At 40.8% G+C, this 27,821-nt stretch overlaps 1 protein-coding gene across 1 annotated transcript; it reads right to left on the reverse strand.

The window, feature by feature from the left end:
* Positions 1–5,266: 5,266 nt before the first annotated feature.
* Positions 5,267–11,566, reverse strand: LOC135965065 (syncytin-1-like). The gene is made up of 2 exons (XM_065520540.2): positions 11,323–11,566; positions 5,267–7,587 (listed from the first exon to the last, which is right to left on the reverse strand). The coding sequence occupies exons 1-2, from the start codon at positions 11,527–11,529 to the stop codon at positions 6,742–6,744; spliced, it is 1,053 nt and encodes a 350-aa protein (XP_065376612.1). The 5' UTR covers positions 11,530–11,566; the 3' UTR covers positions 5,267–6,741.
* Between the last annotated feature and the right edge of the window lie 16,255 nt (positions 11,567–27,821).

Genomic DNA, 27,821 nt, shown 5'->3' on the forward strand with positions numbered 1-27,821 from the left:
TAACTCTGTGAGTGGAAGTCACACATCACAAAGCAGATTCTCAGAAAGCTTCTTTCCAGTTTTTCTCTGAGAATATTTTCTTTTTCACCATAGCCCACTATGGGTTTCCATATATCACTTTGTGAATTCCAGAAGAACAGGCTTAGCGAGCGTCTTCTTGAGGGGAAAGAGGTAACTCTGTGAGATGAATTAACAAACCACTAAGCAGTTTGTCCGAAAGCTTCTTTAAAGTTTTCATCTGAGGATATTTCCTTTTTCACCATAGCCCTCTATGGGCTTCCAAATATGACTTTGCGAATTCCACAAGAACAGGCTTAGCGAGCGGTTTCTTGAGGGAAAAGCTGTAACTCTGTGAGATGAATTAACACACAAAGAAATTTCACAGAAAGCTTCTTTCTCTTTGTTATCGGAGGATATTTCCTTTGGCCCTATAGTCGTCAAAGGGATCCAAAATATCGGTTCTCAGATTGCACAGAAATAAGTCTAGCAAAGAGATCCACGAAATATAGATGTAATTCTGTGAGTGGACGTCACACATCACAAAGCAATTTCTCAGAAAGCTTCTTTCCTGTTTTTCTCTGAGGATATATTCTTTTTCACCATAGCCCTCTATGGGCTTCCCAATATCACTTTGCCAATTACACAAGAGCAGGCTTAGCGAGCGGCTTCTTGAGGGGAAAGCCGTAACTCTGTGTGATGAATTAGAACACTAAGCAGTTTTTCCGAAAGCTTCTTTCCAGATTTCATCTGAGGATATTTCCTTTTTCACCATAGCCCTCTATGGGCTTCCAAATATCACTTTGCAAATTCCACAAGAACTGTCTTAGGGAAAGGCTTCTTGAGGGGAAACCTGTTACTCTGTGAGATGAATTAACACAGAAAGAAATTTCTCAGACAGCTTCTTTCTCTTTGTTATCGGATGATATTTCCTTTGGCCCTATAGTCTTCCAAGTGATCCGAAATATCTGTTCTCAGATTCCACAGAAGTAAGGCTAGCAAAGGGAACCACAAAATACAGATGTATCTCTGTGAGTGGAAGTCACACATCACAAAGCAGTTTCTCAGAGAGTTTCTTTCCAGTTTTTCCCTGAGGATATTTTCTTTTTCACCATAGCCCTCTATGTGCTACCAAATATCACTTTGCAAATTCCACAAGAACTGTCTCAGCGAAAGGCTTCCTGCGGGGAAAGCTGTAACTCTGTGAGATGAATTAACACACAAAGGAGTTTCTCAGAAAGCTTCTTTCTCTCTGTTATCAGAGTATATTTCCTTTGACCCTATAGTCTTCAAAGTAATCTGAAATATTTGTTCCCAGAAACTACAGAAATAACGCTAGCAAACAGATCCACGAAATACACATATAACTCTGTGAGTGGAAGTCACACATCACAAAGCAGTTGCTCAGAAAGCTTCTTTGCAGTTTTTCACTGAGGATATTTTCTTTTTCCCCATAGCCCTCTATGGGCTTCCCAATATCACTTTGAGAATAACCACAAGAACAGGCTTAGCGAGCGGCTTCTTCAGGGGAAAGTCGTAACTCTGTGAGATGAATTAGAAGACTAAGCAGTTTGTCCGAAAGCTTCTTTCCAGATTTCATCTGAGTATATTACCTTTTTCATGATAGCCCTTTATGGGCTTCCAAATATCACTTTGCAAATTCCACAGGAACTTTCTTAGGGAAAGGCTCCTTGAGGGGAAAACTCTAACTCTGTGAGATGATTTCACAGAACACCAAGAAGTTTCTCAGAAAGCTACTTTCTCTTTGTTATCGGAGGATATTTCCTTTGGCCCTATAGTCTTCAAAGGTATCCGATATATTGGTTCTGAGATTCCACAGAAATAAGGCTAGCAAAGAGATATAAGAAATACAGATGTAACTCTGTGAGTGAAAGTCACACATCACATAGCAGTTTCTCAGAAAGCTTCTTTCCAGTTTTTCTCTGAGGAAATTTTCTTTTTCACCATAGCCCTCTATGGGCTTCCCAATGTCACTTTGAGAATTCCACAAGAGCAGGCTTAGCGAGCGGCTTCTTCAGGGGAAAGCCGTAACTCTGTGAGATGAATTAGAACACTAAGCCGTTTGTCCGAAAGCTTCTTTCCAGATTTCATCTGAGGATATTTCCTTTTTCACCATAGCTTCTATGGGTTTCCAAATATCACTTTGCCAATTCCACAAGAACTGTCTTAGCGAATGGCTTTTTGAGGGGAAAGCTGTAACTCTGTGAGATGATTTCACAGATCACAAAGAAGTGTCTCACAATGCTTCTGTCTCTTTGTTATCTGAGGATATTTCCTTTGGACCCTTAGTCTTCCAAGGGATGCGAAATATCTGTTCTCAGATTCCACAGAAATAATCCTAGCAAAGAGATCTACAAAATACAGATGTATCTCTGTGAGTGGAAGTCAAACATCACAAAGCAGTTTCTCAACAGTTTCTTTCCAGTTTTTCTCTGAGGATTTTTTCTTTTTCACCATAGCCCTCTAGGGGCTATCAAATTTCAATTTGCAAATTCCACAAGAACTGTCTTAGGGAAAGGCTTCCTGCGGGGAAAGCTGTAACTGTGAGATGATTTCACAGAACACAAAGAAGTTTCTCAGAAAGCTTCTTTCTCTTTGTTATCGGAGGATATTTCCTTTTTCCCTATAGTCTTCAAAGGGATCCGAAATATCTGTTCTCAGTCTCCACAGAAATAAGGTGAGCAAAGAGATCCACGAAATACAGATGTAATTCTGTGAGTGGAAGACACACATCACAAAGCAGTTTCTCAGAAAGATTTTTTCCAGGTTTTCTCTGAGGATATTTTATTTTTCGCCATAGTCCTCTATGGGCTTCCAAATATGACTTTTCGAATTCCACAAGAACAGGCTTAGCGAGGGGTTTCTTGACGGGAAAGCTGTAACTCTGTGACATGAATCAACACACAAAGAAGTTTCTGAGAAAGCTTCTTTCTCTTTGTTATCAGAGGATATTTCCTTTGACCCTATAGTTTTCAAAGTGCTCCGAAATATTTGTTCCCAGATTCTACAGAAATAACGCTAGCAAAGAGATCCAGGAAAAACAGATGAAACTCTGTGAGTGGAAGTCACACATCACAAAGCAGTTTCTCAGAAAGCTTCATTGCAGTTTTTCTCTGAGGATAATTTCTTTATCACCATAGATCTCTATTGGCTTACAAATGTCACTTTGCGAATTCCACAAGAACAGGCTTAGCGAGTGGCTTCTTGTGCTGAAAGCTGTAACTCTGTGAGATGAATTCACAGAACACTAAGCAGTTTCTCAGAAAGCTTCTTTCCAGGTTTCATCTGAGGATATTTCCTTTTTCACCATAGCCCTCTATGGGCTTTCAAATATCACTTTGCATATTCCACAAGAACTGTCTTAGCGAAAGGCTACTTGAGGGGAAAGCTGTAACTCTGTAGATGATTTCACAGAACACAAAGAAGTTTCTCAGAAAGCTTCATTCTCTTTGTCATCGGAGGATATTTCCTTTGGCCCTATAGTGTACAAAGGGATCCGAAATTTCTGTTCTCAGATTCCACAGAAATAAGGGTAGCAAAGAAATCCACGAAATACAGATGTAACTCTGTGAGGGGAAGTCACACATCTCAAAGCAGTTTCTCAGAAAGCTTCTTTCCAGTTTTTCTCTGAGGATATTTTCTTTTTCACCATAGCCCTCTAAGGGCTTCCCAATATCACTTTGCGAATTCCACAAGAACAGGCTTAGCGAGCGGCTTCTTGAGGGGAAAGCTGTAACTCTGTGAGATGAATTAACAGAACACTAAGCAGATTCTCAGAAAGCTGCTTTTGAGTTTTTATCTGAGAATATTTCCTTTTTCACCATAGCCCTCTATGGGCTTCCAAATAACACTTCGCAAATTCCACAACAACTGTCTTAGCGAAAGGCTTCTTGAGGGGAAAGCTGTATCTCTGTGAGATGATTTCACAGAGCACAAAGAAGTTTCTCAGCGGGCTTCTTTCTCTTTGTTATCTGAGGATATTTCCTATGGCCCTTTAGTCTTCAAAGGGATCCGATTTATCTGTTCTCACATTCCACAGAAATAAGGCTAGCAAAGAGATCCCCGAAATACAGATGTAACTCTGTGAGTGGAAGTCACACATCACAAAGCAGTTTCTCTGAAAGCTTCTTTCCAGTTTTTCTCTGAGGATATTTTCTTTTTCACCATAGTCCTCTATGGGCTTCCCAATATCACTTTGCGAATTCCACAAGAACAGGCTTAGCGAGCGGCTACTTGAGGGGAAAGCTGCAACTCTGTGCTATGAAGTAGAACACTCAGCAGTTTGTCTGAAAGCTTCTTTCCAGATTTCATCGGAGGATATTTCCTTTTTCACAATAGCCCTGTATGGGCTTTCTAATATCACTTTACAAATTCCACAGGAACTGTCTTAGGGAAAGGCTTCTTGAAGGGAAAGCTGTAACTCTGTGAGATGATTTCACAGAACACAAAGAAGTTTCTCAGAAAGCTTCTTTCTCTTTGTTATCGGAGGATATTTCCTTTGGCCCTATAGTCTTCAAAGGGATCCGAAATATCTGTTCTCAGATTCCACAGAAATAAGGCTAGCAAACAGATCCACGAAGTACAGATGTAACTTTTTTAGTGCAAGTCACACATCACAAAGCAGTTTCTCAGAAGGCTTCTTTCCAGTTTTTCTCTGTGGATATTTTCTTTTTCACCGTAGCCCTTTATGGGCTTCCAAATATCACATTACGAATTCCACAAGAACAGGCTTAGCGAGCGGCTTCTTGAGGGGAAAGCTGTAACTCTGTGAGATGAATTAACAGAACACTAAGCAGTTTCTCAGAAAGCTTCTTTCGAATTTTCCTCTGAGAATATTTCCTTTTTCACCATAGCCCTCTATGGGCTTCCGAATATCACTTCGCAAATTCCTCAAGAACTGTCTTAGCGAAAGGCTTCTTCAGGGGAAAGCTGTACCTCTGTGAGATGATTTCACAGAACACAAAGAAGTTTCTCAGAAAGCTTCTTTCTCTTTGTTATCGGAGCATATTTCCTTTGGTCCTATAGCCTTCAGAGGGATCCGAAATATCTGTTCTCAGATTCCACAGAACTAAGGCTAGCAAAGAGATCCACGAATTAGAGATGTAACTCCGTTAGTGGAAGTCACACATCACAAAGCAGTTTCTCAGAAAGCGTCTCTCCCGGCCCGTGGGATCGTCGAAGCAGGCCCTGGAGGAGTGGGTGGGAATTTGGGGAACAAGAGACACGAGAAATGGAGACAAGACAGTGCTCTGATCAAGTCTCGTTTAATGCCGGTAATGCAGTGCCTTATATACACTTGGAGGGGAAGGGGTTAGGCCAGAGGCGGAGATGATCTCATCGCAGAGGGCGTGACCAAGTAGGTATTGGTTTCTCTGGTCGAACGTCATGTTGCACCTGCGCTGTCAGTTGGTAATTTTCCCGGGCACGGGATGGTGCCTGTGCTACAAAGTAACAATTTTCGTGGCCGTGGGTGAAAAACAAGTGAAGAAGAAGCAGGAAGAGCGCCATCTATTATGAGTTATTGATACAAAAGAGAAACAACAAATCTAGGGAGGAGGTAGAAGGTGGAAAGGAATAGAGCTTGGGCGTTTAATCATTAATTATTATTTGCTATGGCCGGGGCGCGCAGCTCCGGACAGGTCCCCCTTTTTATTATTTTATGATAAGAAATGACCCCTCGGGAACTGCGCCTGTCTTAGGTTGGGTCAACTCATCCCCATCTTCTAGGCCCGTCATGGGATAAGGCAGCAGCAAGGGCGGCCCTCCTGTCTTAGGCTCCGATGGGGATAGTGTCCTCTTACCCGTCATTGACTGTCCAGTTCAGCACACAGGGGAGGTGGTCTTATTAAGGTAAATAAGACTCACCATTTTCAGTCATCTCAAGGCGATGATAATGGACCTGTATAGGTTTGGCCTGGAAGGCCTCGATTTGTTGTCTGACAAATGTCATAAGCTTATTGAGGATTATAGTCCCGAGAGTGAGGAAGAGTAGAAGAGTAAGTAAAGGACCAAGAAATGGCAGGAGATAGGGGAGAAGTCCATCGAGTTCAGTCCACAAGGAATTGGCGGCCAGGCCTTTTCTGCGCTTTTCTAGTTCTTCTTGTAACGTTTTTATCTTATCTCTGACGATTCTGGATTTGTTGGCGTAAAAACAGCACTTTTCCTGTAAAGCCAAACAGATCCCTCCCTATTCTGCCGTTAACAAATCTAGACCTCTTCTATTCTGGAGAACTACTTCTGCTAATGAATCTACTTGATCTTGTAAATCTTGTATAGTACTGGATAAGGTCTGTACATCTGAAATTAATTGATTGGATAATTTGGTATATTGGGTTAGTGAGACTCCTAGGCCTGTGGCTCCTGTAGTAAAAGCAGTGGTGATTCCCAGTCCTGCCAACAAGGGAATAAATTGTATGGCTCGTTTTGGTCTATAAATAAAATGTTCAATAGCGGGGATGGGGATAAGTTCATCTCCAGGGATGATATCAATGTCGGGGAGAAGAGTGGCCAGAACACTAAGCCCTGTCCAATGTGTAGGTAGATAAGTATATGCCATGTTGTTTCCACAAACGAAAACCGAGCCATTTACAGCACACAAAGGGTTGGTGGCATTGATTATGGAAGTACAGTTGCCAAACACAACATAGCCTAAATCAATTTCTTTAGTGTTATTATATGATGGTGAAAAGAGGCAAGTGGAATTAGAAAACGTCATCGGTTGAACTAAGGGGGGGGGATAATAGGACAGGAATTATTTACTAAGGATTCATTTGAGTAATTGGCATAGGACAATAAAAGGTTAGGTATAGCTAGAGAAATAGGGGGGCCCATTTTAAGACAAAGCCAACAATCGTGGGCCAGGCTTGTATTGGACATTTGAAGTAAATTGTAAGTAGCGTTGAGGATATCAAAGGTTTGGGCATCGAGCCTAAAATTATCTCTAAGCTCAGGCAAGGCTAAGGGGTGATATTGAAGTTCCAGATATAGAGCTTTATGAATTTCTTCTAATTTTTTCTGGACGGTTTTAATTCTTGCAGTATCTAATGGGCCTCCTCCATCAGAAATGTGAATGGGGGCGGTAGTGCTCCAACAAACAGGCTTTCCTTTTTGGCCGTTACAAGGCGATTGTACAAGTTTATTAGTGGATCCTAATACTTGTACGTCATTAATGCCTCCAGTTTGTGGTTTTAGTAACGTGGCTGTATAATATGTTCTATTGCCTGGTTTGCATTGTTGATAGGAGGTATAACAGGAACTATGTACAGAAGATTGGAAAGAGCTACAAGGGCATTCTAGGAGCGGCCCGCTAGGTGAGGTATCTCTTGGGGTAGACTTACATTTCCATAACTGGTTTGGCATTAGGTAAGCTGTCTTGCCCACGCAAGTCACCTGGGTGATTCTGTCTGACGGAGGTTCAGATACTTGTCCCCCTCTGCAATCACAAGGCTGGCCGTATTGTTTTCGTAATAATTCTCTTGCTTTACGAGGGTCACCAAAACCTGCATAGACTGCCACTATGCTATATAGAGCGATTATTCCCCAAAGGAATCTCATGTTAGGCTTCATTTTCTGAAAAACAAGAAGGAAAGAACTTCTCAGGGAGATTTATCTTCCCTGGACTGACAATGGTTATGATTTATTTGTCTTACCAATCTTTCAGGCCTGGGGGATTTTGGATTAGAGTCTCCTTTTAATATATCGAAAAGAGATTTTAACTCTCCTGTGGTGAGCTTTAAGTACGGTCGAAGCCAATTTATGTCTCCCAGTAATTTTTGGAAATCATTTAAAGTTTTTAAATGATCATGACGTATAACGGCCTTTTGATTAATGATTTTGGGTCCATTAATTTGGAAACCAAGATAGGTGTATGGATCTTGTAATTGTACCTTTTCTGGGGCTATTTGTAGTCCGGCTGCTGTTAACTCTTGTTTGAGTTGGGCAAAACACTGTAAGACTTGTTCGCCAATTTCTCCTGCTATTAAAATATCATCCATATAATGTATAATATACATCTGTGCCCATGTTTTTCTGACTGGCTCTATAGCAGCAGCTACATATTTTTGACACAAGGTAGGACTATTGGCCATACCCTGAGGTAAGACTTTCCATTGATAACGCTTCATTGGTTGTTTAAAATTTGTGGATGGAAGACTAAAGGCAAATCTTTTTTGGTCAGCAGGGTGAAGGGGAATTGTAAAAAAGCAATCTTTAAGGTCAATAACGATTTTAAAATATTTTTGAGTAATCACAACTGGTGAAGGCAATCCTGGTTGTAAGGCACCCATAAGGATCATAGTGATATTTACTGCTCTTAAATCTTGTAAGGGTCTCCATTTACCAGACTTCTTTTTAATAACAAAAATAGGTGTATTCCAAGGAGAATTACTTTCCACAATATGCCCTGCTATCAGATGTTCCTGCACTAACTGTTGGGCAGCACTTAGTTTATCATTGAGTAAAGGCCACTGATCAACCCAAACGGGCTCATCTGACTTCCAAGTAATGGGGTCAGCGCACCTTTGGGGTGCAGGTATGTCAGTGGCCTGAGCTAAAAATTTCCAAACCCCTTTTTATCAAGTTGTCCTGAAACCAGTATAGGCTGTGGGATACCGTTTTCTCCTTTTCCAAGACCTTTACCAGGGGTGTATCCTTGAGTTAACATTTGTGCAGTAACTATATCATTTGGACTACACATTATAATTTTCATTTGAGAGAGCAGATCTCGCCCCCAAAGGTTAACAGGTAGGTGAGGAATGACAAATGGCTTAATGAGGCCTGAATTGTTTTCTTTATCTGTCCATGTTAGGTATTTAGAACTTTGTTTAGGATTACTGCTTTGTCCAATTCCTCTCAAGTGAGGTAAAGTTTCTGTGGTAGACCAATGAGAGGGCCAATCTTCCTGTTTAATGATTGTTACATCAGCCCCTGTGTCTATTAGTCCAGTGAATGCCTTCCCGTCTAACCATAAGGTTAGAGAGGGTTTTTGATTTGTAATTGGTTGCACCCAATATATCTCTGATGATCCGAAACCTTTTATATTTCTATTAGAGTATTGGATATTATTATCTGTTTTAACCAAAGGTAACAGGAGTAACTGAGCTATTCTAACTCCTTGAGGGACAGTAATAATACTATCAATAGCTCTGGCCATAATTTTAATTTCTCCTTCATAATCATTATCGATAACTCCAGGGAGGACTTGTAAGCCTCTCATGGTGACACTACTTCTTCCTAAAAGTAGCCCAAAAGTGTTAGGTGGTAAGGGTCCATATATTCCGGTATTTAAGGTCTGTGGTCCCATTTCAGGTGTTAGTACTGTGTGGGAGGTGGAACTGAGGTCCAATCCCGCACTTCCTGGGGTTGCTCTACTAAGTTTTGAAATGGATTGCTGTTGCTGGCTGGAACAAAGCTGACTGCCCCATATGCTTGTTTCGGGGCCTGAGGCTGGCCCCTCATCCCGTTTCCCTGCCTGGGGGGTAAAGGATTTCCTTGACTGTCAGTTTTAGATTTACATTCGTTTGCCCCGTGCCTTCCTCTTTTACACCTTGGGCAAAGGCCTGGGATTTTTGCTTCTGGACTCTTATTTTGGTTTTCACAGCAATCTTTTGCAAAGTGTCCCCTTTTACCGCATCTAAAACATCCCCCTTTATCTTTACCTTTGTTAATGAGGAAATCTCTTTACTGTTTGGCCGCTAAAAGCGGCGGCCATTGCTAGGCCTTGTTGATATGAGGGCCCAATATCTGAACAAAGGCGAATGTATCCTGTTAAATCTGTTTTCTTTCGATAAGGTCTGATTGCCGCTTGGCAGGAGGGGTTAGCATTTTCATAAGCTAACTGTTTAACATAATCTACACCCGTTTCTGCATTTCCAAAGATTCCACCTGCCGTGGTCATAAGCCTATGCACAAAGTCTGAAAATGCCTCATCGGGTCCTTGTTTAACCGCTGTGAGTGAAGCCCCTGGATCTCCTTTAACGGGAAGTTTTCTCCAGGCTTTTGTAGCAGCAGCCTGGATTTGTGAGAACAGTCCAGGGTCATATTGCATTTGGGTCTGAGTGTCTGCATAATTACCTGAACCAGTTAACATATCAAAATCCCAACCGTTTCCTGCCTGTTGATTTCTTTTAGCTGTATCTCTACAATTTTCAAAGAACTCTGACTTCCAAATTAAGTGGTCTCCCCCAGAAAGAACTGCCCTGACTAAGGTATTCCAGTCTGTAGGAGTGAGCCAATTCTCAGCTACAAATTCCACTATAGCAAGAGTATATGGAGCAGTAGCCCCATACTGAGAGGCAGCAGTCTTTAACTCTTTTATAATAGTAAAATCAAATCCAGTATGATGCCTCCAAGCCTGTCCCTGTTCATCTATGGTTTCAGTGACCGGAAAAACGTCTTTGGGTGAGGAGTCTTCTCTATGTCGGCTAGCAACTAGCCCCCCTCTCGGAACATGTTGTCCAGGCCGCTGAAGTGGGCGCAAGGAACCCTCCATAGCGTCTGAGTTGGGTATTTTTTCATTTCCTGTTTTGAGCTTTTGGAGCCTAATTATCAATGATTGATGTAACTCTTCAAGTTTAATCTGTTCTTCTAGTTGAGCAATTTTTTGCTTTAATTCTTCTTTGGGATCTATTGATGCCATAACAATGGGCGCAGAAGCCTCATTATGTGTCTTATTATATGGGGGTGGGTATGAAGTAAAGGGAGGCAAATCAGGGTTGTGATATTTAGCCGCCTCTTCCTCTAAATCATCCCAATTTATATCCAATTGATTAGGCTTATTAATTTCCTCCTCTTTTTGAAGCATCTGTAAAATTGGGTATTTTTTTGGTTTGTTTTCGTGTGGCATTTCTTTATCTGTTACAGAAGGAGACTTAATTTCCTCATGATCACTTTCGAGGGAAATGAGATCCTCCTCCGTATCTTGCGGAGGCTTTGCGAGGTTAGGGCGGGAGCTAACCTTTAAAATATGCTCTGTCTGAGCGACCGCAGCCATGACTTGCGGATAGACCTCCTTCTTATCTATTAAAACTCTAATGAGGTTCCAATAAGAGAAGGCGGTTACAGGAATTTTTTCCGGCCCAAAAGTATTATAATAGTCCTGAAGACAATCCCCTACTCTACGCCATCTTTTAATATCAATAGTTCCTTCCTGTGGGAACCAAGGGCAAGTGTCTTTTACAAAATCAAAAATTTAAACAAATCGTTACCTTTAACCTTTACTCCTCGTGTCTTTAAAGCCTCTTTTAATTGTCCTACATATATTTGATGTTGGCTTAATTCTTGTCCCATTTCGGATGCGTCACTTACCTTCGATTCAGACGCGGCAGGTTCCCGCGGTGATCGGAAGAATTTGACTCCTTTTATCTTCGTTAGCGGTCGACCGTCCTTTGGCGTCCTCTTCCTCACGGAGTCCCTCGTTTCCAGGTCCCTGTTGGGGCGCCAAGTATCCCGGCCCACGGGATCGTCGAAGCAGGCCCTGGAGGAGGGGTTGGGAATTTGGGGAACAAGAGACATGAGAAACGGAGACAAGACAGTGCTCTGATCAAGTCTCGTTTAATGCCGGTAATGCAGTGCCTTATATACACTTGGAGGGGAAGGGGTTAGGCCAGAGGCGGAGATGATCTCATCGCAGAGGGCGTGACCAAGTAGGTATTGGTTTCTCTGGTCGAACGTCATGTTGAACCTGCGCTGTCAGTTGGTAATTTTCCCAGGCACGGGATGGTGCCTGTGCTACAAAGTAACAATTTTCGCGGCCGTGGGTGAAAAACAAGTGAAGAAGAAGCAGGAAGAGCGCCATCTATTATGAGGTATTGATACAAAAGAGAAACAACAAATCTAGGGAGGAGGTAGAAGGTGGAAAGGAATAGAGCTCGGGCGTTTAACCATTAATTATTATTTGCTATGACTGGGGCGTGCAGCTCGGGACAGCTTCTTTCCAGTTTTTCTCTGAGGATATTTTCTTTTTCACCATAGCCCTCTAGGAGCTTCTTAATATCACTTTGCGAGTTCCACAAGAACAGGCTTAGCGAGCTGCTTCTTCAGGGGAAAGCTGTAACTGTGTGACATGAATTAACAGAACACTAAGCAGTTTCTCAGACAGCTTCTTTAAAGAATTCATCTGAGGATATTTCCTTTTTCACCATAGCCCTCTGGGGTCTTCCAAATATCACTTTGTAAATTCCAAAACAACTGTCTTAGTGAAAGGCTTCTTGAGGGGAAAGCTGTAACTCTGTTAGGTGATTTCACAGAACACAAAGAAGTTTCTCAGAAATCTTCTTATCTTTGTTATTGGAAGATATTTCCTTTGGCCCTATAGACTTCAAAGGGATCCGAAATATCAGTTCTCAGATTCCACAGAAATAAGGCTAGCAAAGAGATCCACGAAATAGAGATGTAATTCTCTGAGTGGAAGTCACACATCACAAAGCAGTTTCTCAGAAAGCTTCTCTCCAGTTTCTCTCTGTGGATATTTTCTTTTTCACCATACCCCTCTATAGGCTTCGAAATATCACTTTGCGAATTCCACAAGAACAGGCTTAGCGAGCGGATTCTTGAGGGTAAAGCTGTAACTGTGTGAGATGAATTAACAGAACACTAAGCAGTTTCTCAGAAAGCTTCTTTCCAGATTTCATCTGAGGATACTTCCTTTTTCACCATAGCCCTCTATGGGCTTCCCAATATCACTTTACAAATTCCACAAGAACTGTCTAAGCTAAAGGCTTCTTGAGGGGAAAGCTGTAACTCTGTGAGATGATTTCACAGAACACAAAGAAGTTTCTCAGAAAGCTTCTTTCTCTTTGTTATCGGAGGATATTTCCTTTGGCCCTATAGTCTTCAATGGGATCCGAAATATCTGTTCTGAGATTCCACAGAAATAGGGCTAGCAAAGAGATCCACGACATACAGATGTAACTCTGTGAGTGGAAGTCACACATCACAAAGCAGATTCTCAGAAAGCTTCTTTCCAGTTTTTATCTGAGGATATTTTCTTTTTCACCATAGCCCTCTATGGGCTTCCAAATATCACTTTGCGAATTCGACAAGAACAGGCTTAGCGAGGGGTTTTCTGAGGGGAAAGCTGTAACTCTGTGACATGAATTAACAGAACACTAAGCAGTTTATCCAAAAGCTTCTTTCCAGATTTCATCTGAGGATATTTCCTTTTTCACCATAGCCCTCAATGGGCTTCCAAATATCACTTTGCCAATTCCACAAGAAGTGTCTTAGAGAAAGGCTTCTTGAGCGGAAAGCTGTACCTCTGTGAGGTGATTTCACAGAACACAAAGAAGTTTCTCAGAAAGTTTCTTTCTCTTTGTTATCGGAGGATATTTCCTTTGGCCCTACAGTCTTCAAAGGGATCCGAAATATCAGTTCTCAGATTCCACAGAAGTAAGGCTAGCAAAGAGATCCACGAAATACAGATGTAACTCTGTGAGTGGAAGTCACACATCACAAAGCAGTTTCTCAGAAAGCTTCTTTCCAGTTTTTCTCTGAGGATACTTTCTTTTTCACCCTAGCCCTCTATAGGCTTCCAAATATCACTTTGCGAATTCCCCAGGAACTGTCTTAGCAAAAGGTTTCTGGAGGGGAAAGTTGTACCACTGTGAGATGATTTCACAGAACACAAAGAAGTTTCTCAGAAAGCTTCTTTCTCTTTGTTATCGGAGGATATTTACTTTGGCCCTATAGTCTTCAAAGGGATCCGAAATATCTGTTCTCAGATTCCACAGAAATAAGGCTAGCAAAGAGATCCACGAAATAGAGATGTAATTCTCTGAGTGGAAGTCACACATCACAAAGCAGTTTCTCAGAAAGCTTCTCTCCAGTTTCTCTCTGTGGATATTTTCTTTTTCACCATACCCCTCTATAGGCTTCGAAATATCACTTTGCGAATTCCACAAGAACAGGCTTAGCGAGCGGATTCTTGAGGGTAAAGCTGTAACTGTGTGAGATGAATTAACAGAACACTAAGCAGTTTCTCAGAAAGCTTCTTTCCAGATTTCATCTGAGGATACTTCCTTTTTCACCATAGCCCTCTATGGGCTTCCCAATATCACTTTACAAATTCCACAAGAACTGTCTAAGCTAAAGGCTTCTTGAGGGGAAAGCTGTAACTCTGTGAGATGATTTCACAGAACACAAAGAAGTTTCTCAGAAAGCTTCTTTCTCTTTGTTATCGGAGGATATTTCCTTTGGCCCTATAGTCTTCAATGGGATCCGAAATATCTGTTCTGAGATTCCACAGAAATAGGGCTAGCAAAGAGATCCACGACATACAGATGTAACTCTGTGAGTGGAAGTCACACATCACAAAGCAGATTCTCAGAAAGCTTCTTTCCAGTTTTTATCTGAGGATATTTTCTTTTTCACCATAGCCCTCTATGGGCTTCCAAATATCACTTTGCGAATTCGACAAGAACAGGCTTAGCGAGGGGTTTTCTGAGGGGAAAGCTGTAACTCTGTGACATGAATTAACAGAACACTAAGCAGTTTATCCAAAAGCTTCTTTCCAGATTTCATCTGAGGATATTTCCTTTTTCACCATAGCCCTCAATGGGCTTCCAAATATCACTTTGCCAATTCCACAAGAAGTGTCTTAGAGAAAGGCTTCTTGAGCGGAAAGCTGTACCTCTGTGAGGTGATTTCACAGAACACAAAGAAGTTTCTCAGAAAGTTTCTTTCTCTTTGTTATCGGAGGATATTTCCTTTGGCCCTACAGTCTTCAAAGGGATCCGAAATATCAGTTCTCAGATTCCACAGAAGTAAGGCTAGCAAAGAGATCCACGAAATACAGATGTAACTCTGTGAGTGGAAGTCACACATCACAAAGCAGTTTCTCAGAAAGCTTCTTTCCAGTTTTTCTCTGAGGATACTTTCTTTTTCACCCTAGCCCTCTATAGGCTTCCAAATATCACTTTGCGAATTCCCCAGGAACTGTCTTAGCAAAAGGTTTCTGGAGGGGAAAGTTGTACCACTGTGAGATGATTTCACAGAACACAAAGAAGTTTCTCAGAAAGCTTCTTTCTCTTTGTTATAGGAGGATATTTCCTTTAGCCCTATAGTCTACATAGGGATCCGAAATATCAGTTGTCAGATTCCACAGAAATAAGGCTAACAAAGAGATCCACGAAATACAGATGCAACTCTGTGAGTGGAAGTCACACATCACAAAGCAGTTTCTCAGAAATCTTCTTTCCAGTTTTTCTCTGAGGATATTTTCTTTTTCACCATAGCCCTCTAGGGGCTTCCAAATATCACTTTGCGAATTCCAGAAGAATAGGCTTAGCGAGGGGCTTTTTGAGGGGAAAGCTGTAACTCTGTGAGATGAATTAACAGAACACTAAGCAGTTTCTCAGAAAGCTTCTTTCCAGGTTTCATCTGAGTATATTTCCTTTTTCACCATAGACCTCTCTGGGCTTCCAAATATCACTTTGCAAATTCCACAAGAACTGCCTTAGTGAAAGTCTTCTTGAGGGGAAAGCTGTAACTCTGTGTGATGATTTCACAGAACACAAAGAAGATTCTCAGAAAGCTTCTTTCTCTTTGTTATCGGAGGTTATTTCTTTTGGCCCTCTAGTCTTCAAAGGGATCCGAAATATCTGTTCTCAGATTCCACAAAAATAAGACTAGCAAAGAGAGCCAAGAAATACTGATGTAACTCTGTGAGTGGAAGTCACACATCACAAAGCAGTTTCTCCGAAAGCTTCTTTCCAGTTTTTCTCTGAGGATTTTTTCTTTTTCACCGTAGCCCTCTATGGTCTACCAAATATCACTTTGCGAATTCCACAAGAACAGGCTTAGCGAACCTTTTCTTGAGGGGAAAGCTGTATCTCTGTGAGATGAATTCACAGAACACTAAGCAGTTTCAAAGAAAGCTTCTTTCCAGATTTCATCTGAGGATATTTACTTTTTCACCGTAGCCTTCTATGGGCTTCCAAATATCACTTTGCAAATTCCACAAGAACAGGCTTAGTGAGCGGCTTATGGAGAGAAAAGCTGCAACTCTGTGTGATGAATTAACACAACACTAAGCAGTTTATCAGAAAGCTTCTTTCCAGATTTCATCTGGGGATATTTCTTTTTTCACCATAGCCCTTTATGGGCTTCCAAATATCACTTTGCGAATTCCAGAAGAACAGGCTTAGCAAGGGGTTACTAAAGGGAAAGCTGTAACTCTGTGTGATGAATTTACAGAACGCTAAGCAGTTTCTCATAAAGCTTCATTCCAGATTTAATCTGAGGATATTTCCTTTTTCACCACAGCCCTCTAGGGGCTTCCAAATATCCCTTTGGAAATTCCACAATAACAGGCTTAGCGAGCGACTTCTTGAGGGGAAAGCTGTAACTCTGTGAAACGAATTTACACACAAAGAAGTTTCCCAGAAAGCTTCTTTCCCTTTGTTATCGGAGGATATTTCCTTTGGCCCTATAGTCTTCAAAGGGATCCGAAATATCTGTTTCCAGATTCTACAGAAATAAGGCTAGCAAAGAGATCCACCAAATACAGATGTAACTCTGTGAGTGGAAGGCACACATCACAAAGCAGTTTCTCAGAAAGCTTCTTTCCAGTTTTTCTCTGAGTATATTTTCTTTTTCACCATAGCCCTCTATGGGCTTCCAAATCTCACTTTGCGAATTCCACAAGAACAGGCTTAGTGAGCGGCTTCTTGAGGGGAAAGCTGTAACTCTGTGAGATGAATTAACGGAACCCTAAGCAGTTTCTCAGAAAGCTTCTTTCCAGATTTAATCTGAGGATATTTCCTTTTTCACCATAGCCCTCTATTGGCTTCCAAATATCACTTGGCAAATTCCACAAGAACTGTCTTATTGAAAGGCATATAGAGGGGAAAGCTTTAACTCTGTGAGATGATTTCACAGAACACAAAGAAGTTTGTCACAAAGCTTCTTTCTCTTTGTTATCGGAGGATATTTCCTTTGGCCCTATAGTCTTCAAAGGGTTCCGAAATATTTGTTCTCAGATTCCACAGAAATAAGGCTAGCAAAGAGATCCACGAAATACAGATGTAACTCTGTTAGTGGAAGTCACGCATCACAAAGCAGTTTCTCCGAAAGCTTCTTTCCAGTTTTTCTCTGAGGATATTTTCTTTTTCACCAAAGCCCTCTATGGGCTTCCAAATATCACTTTACGAATTCCACAAGAACAGGCTTAGCGAGAGGCTTTTTGTGGGCAAAGCTGTTACTCTGTGAGATGAATTAACAGAACACTAAGCAGTTTGTCCAAAAGCTTCTTTCCAGACTTCATCTGAGGATATTTCCTTTTTCACCATAGCCCTCTATGGGCTTCCAAATATCACGTTGCAAATTCCACAGGAACTGTCTTAGCGAAAGGCTTCTTGAGGGGAGAGCTGTAACTCTGTGAGGTGATTTCACAGAACAGAAAGAAGTTTCACAGAAAACTTCTTTCTGTTTGTTATCGGAGGATATTTCCTTCGATCTTATACTCTTCAAAGGGATCCGAAATATCTGTTCTCAGATTCCACAGATAAGGAGAGCAAAGAGATCCACGAAATACAGATGTAACTCTCTGAATGGAAGTCACACATCACAAAGCAGTTTCTCAGAAAGCTTCTTTCCAGTTTTTCTCTGAGGATATTTTCTTTATCACCATGGCCCTCTGTGGCCTACCAAATATCACTTCGCGAATTCCACAAGAACAGGCTTAGCGAACGGCTTCTTGAGGGGAAAGCTGTAACTCTGTGAGATGAATTAACAGAACAGTAAGCAGTTTCTTAGAAAGCTTCTTTCAAGTTTTCATCTGAGGATATTTCCTTTCTCACCATAGTCCTCTATGGGCTTCCCAATATCACTTTACAAATTCCACAAGAACTGTCTTAGCAAAAGGCCTCTTGAGGGGAAAGCTGTAACTCTGTGAGATGATTTCACAGAACAGAAAGAAGTTCCTCAGAAAGTTTCTTTCTCTTTGTTATTTGAGGATATTTCCTTTGGCCCTATAGTATTCAAAGGTATCCGAAATATTTGTTCTCAGATTCCACAGAAATAAGGCTAGCAAAGAGATCCACGAAGTATAGATGTAACTCTGTGAGTGGAAGTCACACATCGCAAAGCAGTTTCTCAGAAAGCTTCTTTCCAGTTTTTCTCTGAGTATAGTTTCATTTGCACCATAGACCTCTAAGGGCTTCCAAATATCACTTTGCGAATTCCACAAGAACAGGCTTAGCGAACCTTTTCTTGAGGGGAAAGCTGGATCTCTGTGAGATGAATTCACAGAACACTAAGCAGTTTCTCAGAAAACTTCTTTCCAGATTTCATCTGAGGATATTTCCTTTTTCACCGTAGCCTTCTAGGGGCTTCCAAATATCACTTTGCCAATTCCACAAGAACTGTCTTAGCGAAAGGCTTCTTGAGGGGAAAGCTGTACCTCTGTGAGATGATTTCACAGAACACAAAGAAGTTTCTCAGAAAGTTTCTTTCTATTTGTTATCGGAGGATATTTCCTTTGGCCCTACAGTCTTCAAAGGGATCCGAAATATCAGTTCTCAGATTCCAGAGAAGTAAGGCTAGCAAACAGATCCACGAAATACATATGTAACTCTGAGTGGAAGTCACATATCACAAAGCAGTTTCTCAGAAAGCTTCTTTCCAGTTTTTCTCTGACTATACTTTCTTTTTCACCCTAGCCCTCTACGGGCTTCCAAATATCACTTTGCGAATTCCCCAAGAACTGTCTTAGCAAAAGGTTTCTAGAGGGGAAAGCTGTAACTCTGTGAGATGATTTCACAGAACACAAAGAAGTTTCTCAGAAAGATTCTTTCTCTTTGTTATAGGAGGATATTACCTTTTGCCCTATAGTCTACATAGGGATTCGAAATATCAGTTGTCAGATTCCATAGAAATAAGGCTAACAAAGAGATCCACGACATACAGATGCAACTCTGTGAGTGGAAGTCACACATCACAAAGCAGTTTCTCAGAAATCTTCTTTCCAGTTTTTCTCTGAGGATATTTTCTTTTTTACCATAGCCCTCTATGGGCTTCCAAATATCACTTTGCGAATTCCACAAGAACAGGCTTAGCGAGGGGATTTCTGAGGGGAATGCTGTAACTCTGTGAGATGAATTAACAGAACACTAAGCAGTTTCTCAGAAAGCTTCTTTCCAGATTTAATCTGAGGATATTTCCTTTTTCACCATAGCCCTCTATGGGCTTAGAAATATCACTTTGCAAATTCCACAAGAACTGTCTTAGCAAAAGGCATCTTAAGGGGAAAGCTGTAACTCTGTGAGGTGATTTCACAGAACACAAAGAAGATTCTCAGAAAGCTTCTTTCTCTTTGTTATCGGAGGATATTTCCTTTGGCCCTATAGTCTTCAAAGGGATCCGAAAGATCTGTTCTCAGATTCCACAGAAATAAGGCTAGCAAAGAGATCCACGAAATACAGATGTAACTCTGTGAGTGGAAGTCACACATCACAAAGAAATTTCTCAGAAAGCTTCTTTCCATTTTTTCTCTGAGGATATTTTCTTTTTCACCAAAGCCCTCTATGGGCTTCCAAATATCACTTTGCAAATACCACAAGAACAGGCTTAACGAGCGGCTTCTTGAGGGGAAAGCTGTAACGATGTGAAATGAATTAACATGAAAAGAAGTTTCTCAGGAAACTGCTTTCTCTTTGTTATCGGAGGATGTTTCCTTTGACCCTATAGTCTTCAAAGTGATCCCACATATCTGTTCCCAGATTCTAAAGAAATAAGGCTAGCAAAGAGATCCAAGAAATACAGACGTAAGTCTGTGAATGGAAGTCACACATCACAAAGCAGTTTCTCAGAAAGCTTCTTTCCAGTTTTTCTCTGAGGATATTTTCTTTTTCACCACAGCCCTCTAGGGGCTTCCAAATATCACTTTGGAAATTCCACAATAACAGGCTTAGCGAGCGAATTCTTGAGGGGAAAGCTGTAACTCTGTGAAATGAATTAACAGAGCACTAAGCAGTTTGTCAGAAAGCTTCTTTCCAGATTTCCTCTGAAGATATTTCCTTTTTCACCATAGCCCTCTCTGGGCTTTAAAATATCACTTTGCAAATTCCACAAGAACTGTCTTACCGAAAGGCTCCTTGAGGGGAAAGCTGTAACTCTGTGAGATGATTTCACAGAACACAAAGAAGTTTCTCAGGAAGCTTCTTTCTCTTTGTTATCGGAGGATATTTAATTTGGCCCTGTAGTCTTCAAAGGGATCCGAAATATCTGTTCTCAGATTCCACAGAAATAAGGCTAGCAAAGGGATCCATGAAATACAGATGTAACTCTGTAAGTGGAAGTCACACATCACAAAGCAGTTTCTCAGAAATCTTCTTTCCAGTTTTTCTCGGAGGATATTTTCTTTTTCACCTTAGACCTCTATGGGCTTCCAAATATCACTTTAGGAATTCAACAAGAACAGGGTTAGCGAACGGCTTTTTGTGGGGAAAGCTGAAACTCTGTGAGATGAAATAACAGAACACTAAGCAGTTTGTCCAAAAGCTTCTTTCCAGATTTCATCTGAGGATATTTCCTTTTTCACCATAGCCCTCTATGGGCTTCCAAATATCACTTTGCAAATTCCACAAGAACAGGCTTAGCGAGCGGCTTATTCATGGGAAAGCTGTAACTCTGAAATGAATTACCACACAAAGAAGTTTCTCAGAGAGCTTCTTTCTCTTTGTTATCGGAGGATATTTCCTTCGATCCCATAGTCTTCAAAGTGATCCGAAATATCTGTTCCCAGACTCTACAGAAATAAGCCTAGCAGAGAGATTCACGAAATACGGATGTAACTCTGAGAGTGTAAGTCACACATCAAAAGCAGTTTCTCAGAAAGCTTCTTTCCAGTTTTTATTTGAGGATATTTTCTTTTTAACCATAGCCCTCTATGGGCTTCCAAATATCAGTTTGCGAATTCCACAAGAACAGGCTTAGCGAGCTGCTTCTTGAGGGGAAAGCTGTAACTCTGTGATATGAATTAACAGAACACTAAGCAGTTTGTCAGAAAGCGTCTTTCCAGATTTCATCTGAGGATATTTCCTTTTTCACCGTAGCCCTCTATGGGCTTCCAAATATCACTTTGCAAATTCCACAAGAACTGTCTTAGTGAAAAGCTTCTTGAGAGGAAAGCTCTAACACTGTGAGATGATTTCACAGAACACAAAGAAGTTTCTCAGGAAGCTTCTTTCTCTTTGTTATCCGAGGATATTTGCTTTGGTCCTATAGTCTTCAAAGAGATCCGAAATATCTGTTCTCAGATTCCAGAGAAATAAGGCTAGCAAAGAGATCCACGAAATACAGATGTAACTCTGCGAGTGGAAGTCACACATCACAAAGCAGTTTCTCAGAAAGTTTCTTTCCAGTTTTTCTCTAAGGATATTTTCTTTTTCACCATAGCAGTCTACGGGCTTCCAAATATCACTTTGCGAATTCATCAAGAATAGGCTTGGCGAGCGGCCTCTTGAGGGGAATGCTTTAACTCCGTGAGATGAATTTACAGAACACTAAGCAGTTTCTCAGAAAGCTTCTTTCCAGATTTCATCTGAGGATATTTCCTTTTTCACCATAGCCCTCTACGGGCTTCCAAATATCCCTTTGCCAATTCCACAAGAACTGTCTTACCGAAAGGCTTCTTGAGGGGAAAGCTGTAACTCTGTGAGATGATTTCACAGAACACAAAGAAGATTCTCAGAAAGCTTCTTTCTCTTTGTTATCAAAGGATATTTGCTTTGGCCCTATCGTCTTCAAAGGGATCCGAAATATCTGTTCTCAGATTCCACAGAAATAAGGCTAGTAAAGAGATCCACGAAATACAGATGTAATTCTGTGAGTGGAAGTCACACATCACAAAGCAGTTTCTCAGAAAGCTTCTTTCCAGTTATTCTCTGAGGATATTTTCTTTTTCACCATAGCCCTCTATGGGCTTCCAAATATCACTTTGCAAATTCCACAAGAACAGGCTTAGCGAACGGCTTATTCACGGGAAAGCTGTAACTCTGTGAAATGAATTACCAAACAAAGAAGTTTCTCAGAGAGCTTCTTTCTCTTTGTTATCGGAGGATATTTCCTTTGGCCCTATTGTCTTCAAAGGGATCCGAAATATCTGTTCTCAGATTCCAGAGAAATAAGGCTAGCAAAGAGATCCACGAAAGACAGATGTAACTCTGTGAGTGTAAGTCACATCACAAAGCAGTTTCTCAGAAAGCTTCTTTCCAGATTTTTCTCTGAGGATATTTTCTGTTTCACCATAGCCCTCTATGGGCTTCCAAATATCACTTTGCGAATTCAACAAGAACAGGCCTAGGGAGGGGTTTTCTGAGGGGAAAGCTGTAACTCTTTGAGATGAATTAACAGAACACTAAGCAGTTTCTCAGAAAGCTTCTTTCAAGATTTCATCTGAGGACATTTCCTTTTTCACCATAGCCCTCAATGGGCTTCCAAATATCACTTTGCATATTCCACAAGAACTGTCTTAGCGAAAGGCTTCTTGAGGGGAAAGCTGTACCTCTGTGAGGTGATTTCCCAGAACACAAAGAACTTTCTCAGAAAGCATCTTTCTCTTTGTTATCGGAGGATATTTCCTTTGGCCCTACAGTCTTCAAAGGGATCCGAAATATCTGTTCTCAGATTCCACAGAAATAAGGCTAGCAGGAGATCCACGAAATACAGATGTAACTCTGTGAGTGGAAGTCACACATCACAAAGCAGTTTCTCAGAAAGGTTCTTTCCATTTTTTCTCTGAGGATATTTTCTTTTTCACCATAGCCCTATATGGGCTTCCGAATATCACTTTGCAAAGTCCACAAGAACAGGCTTAGCGAGCGGCTTCTTGAGGGGAAAGTTGTAACTCGGTGAAATGAATTAAAATGCAAAGAAGTTTCTCAGAAAACTTCTTTCTCTTTGTTATTGGAGGATATTTCCTTTGACCCTATAGTCTTCAACGGGATCCGAAATATCTGTTTTCAGATTCCACAGAAATAAGGCTAGCGAAGAGATCCACGAAATACAGATATAACTCTGTGAGTGGAAGTCACACATCACAAAGCAGTTTCTCAGAAAGCTTCTTTCCAGTTTTTCTCTGACAATAACTCCTTTGTGTTCTATGAAATCATCTCACAGTGTTACAGTTTTCCCCTCAAGAAGTCTTTCGCTAAGACTGTTCTTGTGGAATTTGCAAAGTGATATTTGGAAGCCCATGGAGGGCGCTGGTGAAAAAGGAAATATCGTCATGGAAACTGGAAAGAAGCTTTCTGAGAAACTGCTTAGTGTTCTGTTAATTCATCTCACAGAGTTACAGCTTTCCCCTCAAGAAGTCGTTCGATAAGCGAGTTCTTGTGGAGTTTGCAAGATGATATTTGGAAGCCCATACACGGCTATGTTGAAAAAGAAAATATCCTCAGAGAAAAACTGGAAAGAAGCTTTCTGAGAAACTGCTTTGTGATGTGTGACTTCCACTTACAGAGTTACAGCTGTATTTCGTCGATCTGTTTGCTATCCTTCTTTCTGTCGAATCTGAGAACGGATATTTTTGATCCCTTTGAAGACTATAGGGTCAAAGGAAATATCCTGTGACAACAAAGAGAAAGAAGCATTCAGAGTAACTCCTTTGTGTTCTGTGAAATCATCTCACAGAGTTACAGCTTTCTCTCAAGAATCCTTTCGCTAAGACTGTTCTTGTGGAATTTGCAAAGTGATATTTGGAAGCCCATGGAGGGCTCTGGTAAAAAAGGGAATATCCTCAGATGAAAACTGGAAAGAAGCTTTGTGAGAAACTGCTTAGTGTTCTCTTACTTCATCTCACACAGTTACAGCTTTCCCCTAAAGAAGCCGTTCGCTAAGCCTGTTCCTGTGGAATTTCAAAGTGATATTGGGAGCCCATTGAGAACTATTGTGAAAAAGAAAATATCCTCAGAGAAAAACTGGAAAGAAGCTTTTTGAGAAACTCCTTTGTGATGTGTGACTTCCACTCACAGAGTTACAGCTGTATTTCGTGGAACTGTTTGCTAGCCTTATTTCTGTGGAATCTGAGAACGGATATTTCGGATCCCTTTGAAGACTATAGGGCCGAAGTGAATATCCTCCCATAACAAAGGGAAAGAAGCTTTATGAGAAACTGCTTTGTGTTCTGTTAAATCATCTAACATAGTTACAGCTTACCCCTAAAGAAGCCTTTTGCTAAGACTGTTCTTGTGGAATTTGCATAGTGATATTTGGAAGCCCATGGAGGGTTATGGTGAAAAAGGAAAAATCCTCAGATGAAAACTGGAAAGAAGCTTTCTGAGAAACTGCTTTGTGTTCTGTTAATTCATCTCACAGAGTTACAGCTTTCCCCTCAAGAAGGCCCTCGCTAAGCCTGTTCTTATGGAATTCGGAAAGTGATATTTGGAAGCCCATAGAGGGCTATGTTGAAAAAGAAAATATCCTCAGAGAAAAACTGCAAAGAAGCTTTCTGAGAAACTGCTTTGTGATGTGTGACTTCCACTCACAGAGTTACCTCTGTATTTCGTGGATCTCTTTGCTTGCCATATTTCTGTGGAATCTGAGAACGGATATTTTAGATCCCTTTGAAGACTATAGGGCCAAAGGAAATAACCTCCAATAACAAAGAGAAAGAAGCTTTGGAGAAACTCCTTTGTGTTCTATGAAATCATCTCACAGAGTTACAGCTTTCCCCTCAAGAAGCCTTTCGCTAAGACTGTTCTTGTGGAATTTGCAAAGTGATATTTGGAAGCCCATGGAGGACTATGGTGAAAAAGGAAATATCCTCATGTAATCTGGACAGAAGCTTTCTGAGAAACTGCTTATTGTTCTGTTAATTCATCTCACAGAGTTACAGCTTTCCCCTCAAGAAGCCGTTCGATAAGCGTGTTCTTGTGGAATTTGCAAAGTGATATTTGGAAGACCATACACGGCTGTGTTGAAAAAGAAAATATCCTTAGAGAAAAACTGGAGAGAAGCTTTCTGAGAAACTGCTTTGTGATGTGTGAGTTCCACTCACAGAGTTACAGCTGTATTTCTTGGATCAGTTTGCTAGCCTTCTTTCTGTCGAATCTGAGAACGGATATTTTTGATCCCTTTGAAGACTATAGGGTCAAAGGAAATATCCTGCGATAGCAAAGAGAAAGAAGCATTCAGAGTAACTCCTTTGTGTTCTGTGAAATCATCTCACAGTGTTACAGCTTTCTCTCAAGAATCCTTTCGCTAAGACTGTTCTTGTGGAATTTGCAAAGCGATATTTGGAAGCCCATGGAGGGCTATGGTAAAAAAGGGAATATCCTCAGTTGAAAACTGGAAAGATGTTTTGTGAGAAACTGCTTAGTGTTCTCTTACTTCATCTCACACAGTTACAGCTTTCCCCTAAAGAAGCCGTTCGCTAAGCCTGTTCCTGTGGAATTTCAAAGTGATATTTGGAAGCCCATTGAGAGCTATTGTGAAAAAGAAAATATCCTCAGAGAAAAACTGGAAAGAAGCTTTTTGAGAAACTCCTTTGTGATGTGTGACTTCCTCTCAGAGTTACAGCTGTATTTCGTGGATCTGTTTGCTAGCCTTATTTCTGTGGGATCTGAGAACGGATATTTCGGATCCCTTTGAAGACTATAGGGCCGAAGGGAATATCCTCCCATAACAAAGAGAAAGAAGTTTTATGAGAAACTGCTTTGTGTTCTGTTAAATCATCTAACATAGTTACAGCTTACCCCTCAAGAAGCCTTTTACTAAGACTGTTCTTGTGGAATTTGCAAAGTGATATTTGGAAGCCCATGGAGGGCTATGGTGAAAAAGGAAAAATCCTCAAATGAATACTGGAAAGAAGCTTTCTGAGAAACTGCTTTGTGTTCTGTTAATTCATCTCACAGAGTTACAGCTTTCCCCTCAAGAAGCCGTTCGGTAAGCGTGTTCTTGTGGAATTTGAAAAGTGATATTTCGAAGCCCATATAGGGCTGTGGTGAAAAACAAAATATCCTCAGAGAAAAACTGCAAAGAAGCTTTCTGAGAAACTGCTTTGTGATGTGTGACTTCGACTCACAGAGTTGCAGCCGTATTTCGTCGATCTGCTTGCTAGCCTTATTTTTGTGGAATCTGAGAACAGATATTTCGTATCGCTTTTGTAGAATATAGTTCTAAAGGAAATATCCTCTGATAACAAAGAGAAAGAAGCTTTCCGAGAAACTTCTTTGTGTTTTGTGAAATCATCTCACAGAGTAACAGCTTTCCCCTCAAGAAGCCTTTCGCTAAGACTGTTCTTGTGGAATTTGCAAAGTGGTATTAGGAAGACCTTATAGGACTATGGTGAAAAAGTAAATGTCCTCAGATGAAAAATGTAAAGAAGCTTTCTGAGAAACTGCTTAGTGGTCTCTTAATTCATCTCACAGTGTTACAGCTTTCCCTTCAAGAAGCCGCTCGCTAAGACTGTTCTTGTGGAATTTGGAAAGTGATATTTGGAAGCCCATGGAGGGCTATGGTGAAAAAGAAAATATCCTCAGAGAAAAACTGGAAAGAAGCTTTCTGAGAAACTGCTTTGTGATGTGTGACTTCCACTCACAGAGTTACATCTGTATTTCGTGGATCTGCTTGCTAGCCTTATTTCTGTGGATTCTGAGAACAGATATTTCGGATCCCTTGGAAGACTAGAGGGTCAAAGGAAGTATCCTCCAATAACAAAGAGAAAGAAGCTTTCTGAGAAACTTCTTCGTGTTTTGTGAAATCGTCTCACAGAGTTACAGCTTTCCCCTCAAGAAGCCTTTTGCTAACACTGTTCTTGTGGAATTTGCAAAGTGGTAATTTGAAGCCCATGGAGGGCTATGGTGAAAAAGAAAATGTCTTCAGAAGAAAACTCTGAAGAAGCTTTCTGAGAAACTGCTTAGTTTCTCTTAATTCATCTCACAGTATTACAGCTTTCCCCTCAAGAAGCCGTTCGCTAAGAATATTCTTGGGGAATTTGCAAAGCGATATTTGGAAGCAAATAGAGGTCTATGGTGAAAAATAAAATATCCTCAGGGAAAAACTGGAAAGAAGCTTTCTGAGAAACTGCTTTGTGATATGTGACTTCCACTCACAGTGTTACAGCTGTATTTCTTGGATCTGTTTGCTAGCCTTATTTCTGTGGAATATGAGAACGGATATTTCGGATCCCTTTAAAGACTATAGGGCCAAAGGAAATAACCTCCAATAACAAAGAGAAAGAAGCTTTCGGTGAAACTCCTTTGTGTTCTATGAAATCATCTCACAGAGATACAGCTTTCCCCTCAAGAAGCCTTTCGCAAATACTGTTCATGTGGAATTTTTAAAGTGATATTTGGAAGCCCATGGAGGGCTATGGTGAAAAAGGAAATATCCTCATGGAAACTGGAAAGAAGCTTTCGGAGAAACTGCTTATTTTTCTCTTAATTCATCTCACAGAGTTACAGCTTTCCCCTCAAGAAGCCGTTCGATAAGCGTGTTCTTGTGGAATTTGCAAAGTGATATTTGGAAGCCCATAGAGGGTTATGGTGAAAAAGAAAATATCCTCAGTGAAAAACTGGATAGAAGTTTTCTGAGAAACTGCTTTGTGATGTGTGACTTCCACTCAGAGAGTTACAGCTGTATTTCGTCAATCTGTTTGCTAACCTTATTTCTGTGGAATCTGAGAACCGATATTTCGGATCCCTTTGAAGACTATAGGGCCAAATGAAATATCCTGCGATAACAAAGAGAAAAAAGCATTCGGAGAAACTCCTTTGTGTTCTTTGAAATCATCTCACAGAGTAACAGATTTCCCTCAAGAATCCTTTCACTAAGACTTTTCTTGTGGAATTTTCAAAGTGATATTT

This window comes from Macaca fascicularis, chromosome 9 (assembly GCF_037993035.2).
Source record: "Macaca fascicularis isolate 582-1 chromosome 9, T2T-MFA8v1.1".
Taxonomy (NCBI): Eukaryota; Metazoa; Chordata; class Mammalia; order Primates; family Cercopithecidae; genus Macaca; species Macaca fascicularis.

Coding starts and splice junctions, on each gene's coding strand:
- LOC135965065 (XM_065520540.2), bottom strand. CDS start 11,529: ATGTCTCTTGTTCCCCAAATTCCCAACCCCTCCTCCAGGGCCTGCTTC. Junction 7,588..11,322: donor CTGCCGCGTCTGAATCGAAG/GTAAGTGACGCA, acceptor CTTGTTTTTCAG/AAAATGAAGCCTAACATGAG.